We start from the raw sequence: 4,484 nt of genomic DNA, 5'->3' as shown, positions 1-4,484 counted from the left end.
TGTGTGTGTGTGTGTGTGTGTGTGTGTGTGTGTGTGTATGTGTATGTGTGTACTTGCAGGAGTTGGTTGGTTCTCTCCTTCAGTTATGCAGATTGCTGGGGTGGGATGTAGTTTGGTATTCTTGGCACCTCTACCCACTGATCCATCTTTTTGTTCTTAAAAGTTTTAAAACTAATGCAGAGGTGGGGACTGCTGGCCAAAGCTCCATCAACTCTTAAGTTATACGAGAAGGAGCGAAGACTGAAGACTGGCTAGTGTGCTTCTGTCTGTAGAAGCAATAGAATTGCTTTTTTGAGGACTTGTCTTCCCCCTTTTATGTGTGAGCCTGAAGGTTATGAGGGTGTGTGTGTGTGTGTGTGTGTGTGCACGTGTACACATGTATGCATTGCTATGTGTATGCATACAGGCGTATGAATGAGGAAGACAGAAGACAGCCTTGATTATCATTTCTTGGAGGCTGTGCACCTATATTTTTCCTTTTTATTCTGAGACAGGGTTTTTCTTTGGCCTGAAGCTTACCAAGTAGGCTACATTGGCTGGGGCCACTGAGCCCACCCAGGGATCTTCTTGTCCTTACCTTCTCTTCCTGAACTACAAGTGTATGCCACCATGTCAAACTTTTTTTACGTGGGAGCTAGAAACTGAATTTTGCTCTTCGTGTTTGCACTTTATCGACTGAGTTATCTACATGATCCACCCCCACCCATGTTGTTTTGATGGCATGCTTTGTTGTTATTGTTGTCGTTTTTTTGTTTTTGTTTTGTTTTGTTTTGTTTTGTTTGACAATGTTGCAGTGATAACACCATGGAACAATATAAACCTTATACTGCACACAAAAAATAAGAAGGAAATATTCCCTTCCTTTGTCTTCCCCTACTGAGAGCTACATGCTCACAACATGTCCTTGGAACTAGACTGGAGCACACCCTTGTAGTTGGAGAGAGAAGAAGACTCAGAGCACAAGGCAACCTTCTGCTACCGGGATGCGGGCATCGGGGTTTCACATGCACATACTAGAATGCCTGCTCCCTCCTTGGCTGCTGACAGTAATAAAATCTCAATCATTGCAGGGGTTTCCAAGGATGCCCCTCCCTGAGCTCATGCTTGCTGCAGCTCCTGATATCTCTCCCAGCTCATTCACTAGCATTTCAACTTCTTTAACCAACAGAGAGTTACGTGTTTAGGTAAAGATAAGGTCTGTCTTTTGACGCCACACTCCCGTTCTGCTCTAGTACTGTGTGTTGAGGAGGTAACAGCTCTTGTGGTCAAACAGTGGCACTGGCATCTGGATTGACTCATGAGCCCCTCCTACCCCCCCTCCAAAATAAGTTTAGATGGCAATATGTGTAGGAAGGAGATGATGGAGAAAAAGAAGTGTGAGAAAGATATTTTTAATTTATCACGATAGGAGAGCAATGCTTTGCTCACTTACCAGTTCCGCCCACACTGCTGAGGCATGAATCTTCCCAGCTCCGGAATATCAGGAATGGTCTTCACGGATATTCAAATATTGATCTCTCAGAAAAAGGAGCCAGCATCAAACACTCACGCTTGGCAGATTTAATAGCGTTTAATTGTAGAATGCCTCAGATAGGCATGAATCGGAGAGAAAGGTGAATTTACAAACACCCCCGTGCTCAGCATCTTCAGTTACCACAGGAGGCCAGTTTGATTTTGGAGTATTTGAAACAAGTCCTGGACATTATTTCACAGGATTTTTGTTTGTTTGCTTGTTTTATAATTTCTGCTGGATAAGTCTAGGTGTGACTGTAGAAAGTAAAGACTTTCAATGTGTTGGTTCGATAGAGCCTTTTAAATAACAAGACTGGAGTTATAAGATCAGAGTTTAAATGCTAATAGTTAGGGCTTTTAGGAGTGTTATACATAGAAGGTCCACGTATGTCAACTGATTGCCAGAATTATGTCTACTTTAATCTAGTGAGTGTTCCTCTTGTCAAACCCTTCCTCTCTGGCTATCCATCTCTCCAGCTATTGGTTTCAGTACGTTTTTCCCTGTCAAATTCTGTTGTTTATATGTCCTTTCTGGTGCCTAAAACCTTCTTTCCTTCATTTATCCATAAAGGCATTGTTACTTCTTAAGCCTTAATTGGGCTTTAGATGGTTTAACAAAATGGATATTATCACTTATTTATGTTAGGAAGTATGCAGCAGATCACCCAAATTCAGGGCACATAGAGAATTCTGGTTTCATCACCCTTTCATCATTTATTATAAGGATTAACTAATTTTATCTAGAAAACTATTCCTTATTATCTATTTTTGTCTCCCTAAAAAAGAATTTACATCACAGGCAAAGCATGACATGTTTGTGTATTTTCCCCTTACAGTCCAGTTCTACAATAAATATCCTATAAGAGTGACTGGCAAGGTTCTGCTTGTGCATTTTTAAAATACTCTTTTTGTTAAGGAACATTGTCACTGTTCCTGGTGCTTAATGTGAACTACCTTTGGATAATGAGCATCTTCAAAATTGGCATCCTAATTTCTTTTGAGGTCATCTGCCCCTTTCTTTCTCTCTGCAGTAACAAAATGTTCAGAACGTAGCCTGTGTGCTTTATCAGATTGGAAATGGGCAAAGGCTCTCAGGGGCTTTGGCTACAGTAGGCGAGTGCAGTATACCAGTGTGCCAAGGACAATGTGGTCAATGAACAAAAACGCCTCAGGTGGCTTCCAAGTGCAGCGGTAGCACATTGTCTATATTTTCTTTCCATTGTGTTAGTGCAGATTCATGTACCACTGTAGAAAAACAAAGAAAAGGAAAAAAAGTACAGCCCAGAACTTTCTAAACTTTAAAACATAGATAAACTATCTTATGAGGACCCTCTAATCATGTTTTTCTCCCATTAGGAGTCTTAATGCCATATTGGTTTAAATTATGTATGTTATTCTTTGTAATTCATGAGTTATCTATCATCTATTGATCTATCATCTATCTACTGATATATCTATCATATCTATCCTCTGTGTATCTATCATGTATGTATATGTATGTATGTATGTATGTATCATCTGTTTATGTATGTAAGAATGTATCTATCTACTTATCTTCTTTATTGTTATCATTGCAGTCACCATCATCATTGTCATCATCTGTAATTTGTACACATGTATCCCCATGTATCTATCCACACATTGCCCCCCCCCCTTATCAGGGCCATAGCATGAAGTTACTTTCAGTTCTCTTTCCTCTATGACTAGAAATACAAGTACTTCTGTATCTAGAGCTTACATACATTAGAGAAAATGTCTACAGTATGTTCTTAAGCATTTTATTAACATGATTAATATTTGAATGAAGTAAATAGCAATCAATGTTGATAAGATCATAGCACAAATCTTAATAGACAGATAACTCACTCTCATAGTTCCAAATCATCAGATAACCCTCGATAGCTATGTCAGATTTATTCCGATCAGGGCTATATCTCTGGAATGGTGGGCCACAGTCTAGGAGACACAACAGGTACTTTTACCTATCTACAACCTTCTCTTCTCACTTCCGCTTCTTTCTCTCTTAACTCTTTCCTTACCAGTTGGATTGGTAATTAAGTGGAATTCTGTTTGTGGGCGTATTCCTTGTCACCCTGTCTTATTAAATCAATTGTTCTCTTGACAGCTTGGAGAAGCACATGCTGTCACATACTGAGGAGAGGGAATACAAGTGTGATCAGTGTCCCAAGGCATTTAACTGGAAGTCCAATTTAATTCGCCACCAGATGTCACATGACAGTGGAAAGCACTATGAGTGTGAAAACTGTGCCAAGGTACAGTGAATTTGTAGGCTACTCACTTCTCTCTATCCTCCCTCTTAATCCTTCACTTGCTACATTATATAAGACAAGCCTCGAAAGAAGGGACCATAAATACCCTCAGAAAAGTAGGCTGAGCATCGCACGCTAGAAGGCATTAGCACAGGGTATAGAAACACTTAGTGAATATTCTTTTATTTCTAGAAGGGAGGAAGTGAGGCTTAATGGTAAGTTACAGAACTAGGTGTCAGACATGCTTGGTAAAATCCCAGTTCCGCTACTGACTTACAAGTGCGGGCTTGTTTTATAGCCTTGTGGGGAATGAGAATTGTATCCAACATGCATTACTTATTTCTTTTAATAGCAATTTGTGAGGAGAGTCACATAAAGCTTCTAAAGGCTTATTCATGAAGAATGGGAGACTCCAACTTTTTAACCTAATCCTTCTTGTAAATCATAGCTTGGTACATACTGAACAGCACAGGGCATCTCTGTCTTAGTGGCCAGTTCTGTACAACACTCGGATGAAATAACAGCTTTCCTTTTGGGCCACATAGTGGGCTACAGCAACGCTCATTCACAACTTGCATGGTTTGGTTTTGGTTTTTCTTTTCTTTTTTCCTTCCTTCCTTCCTTCCTTCCTTCCTTCCTTCCTTCCTTCCTTCCTCCTTCTTTCCCTCCCCCTCCCTCTTTCTTTCTTTCTTTCTTTCTTTC

At 40.1% G+C, this 4,484-nt stretch overlaps 1 protein-coding gene across 16 annotated transcripts in view; it reads left to right on the top strand.

Annotated features, from left to right (window-relative positions):
• Mecom (MDS1 and EVI1 complex locus) overlaps positions 1–4,484 on the top strand; it is a 551,859-nt gene that overhangs the window by 511,098 nt on the left and 36,277 nt on the right. For all 16 annotated transcript variants that reach the window (XM_021195400.2, XM_021195398.1, XM_021195395.2 and 13 more), the window contains one exon: positions 3,638–3,785. In XM_021195400.2, the coding sequence (XP_021051059.1) occupies positions 3,638–3,785 (148 nt within the window). The remainder of the gene's footprint in view (positions 1–3,637; positions 3,786–4,484) is intronic.

This window comes from Mus pahari, chromosome 4, assembly GCF_900095145.1.
Source record: "Mus pahari chromosome 4, PAHARI_EIJ_v1.1, whole genome shotgun sequence".
NCBI classification, from domain to species: Eukaryota; Metazoa; Chordata; class Mammalia; order Rodentia; family Muridae; genus Mus; species Mus pahari.
This window is presented reverse-complemented; position numbering and strand designations above follow the sequence as displayed.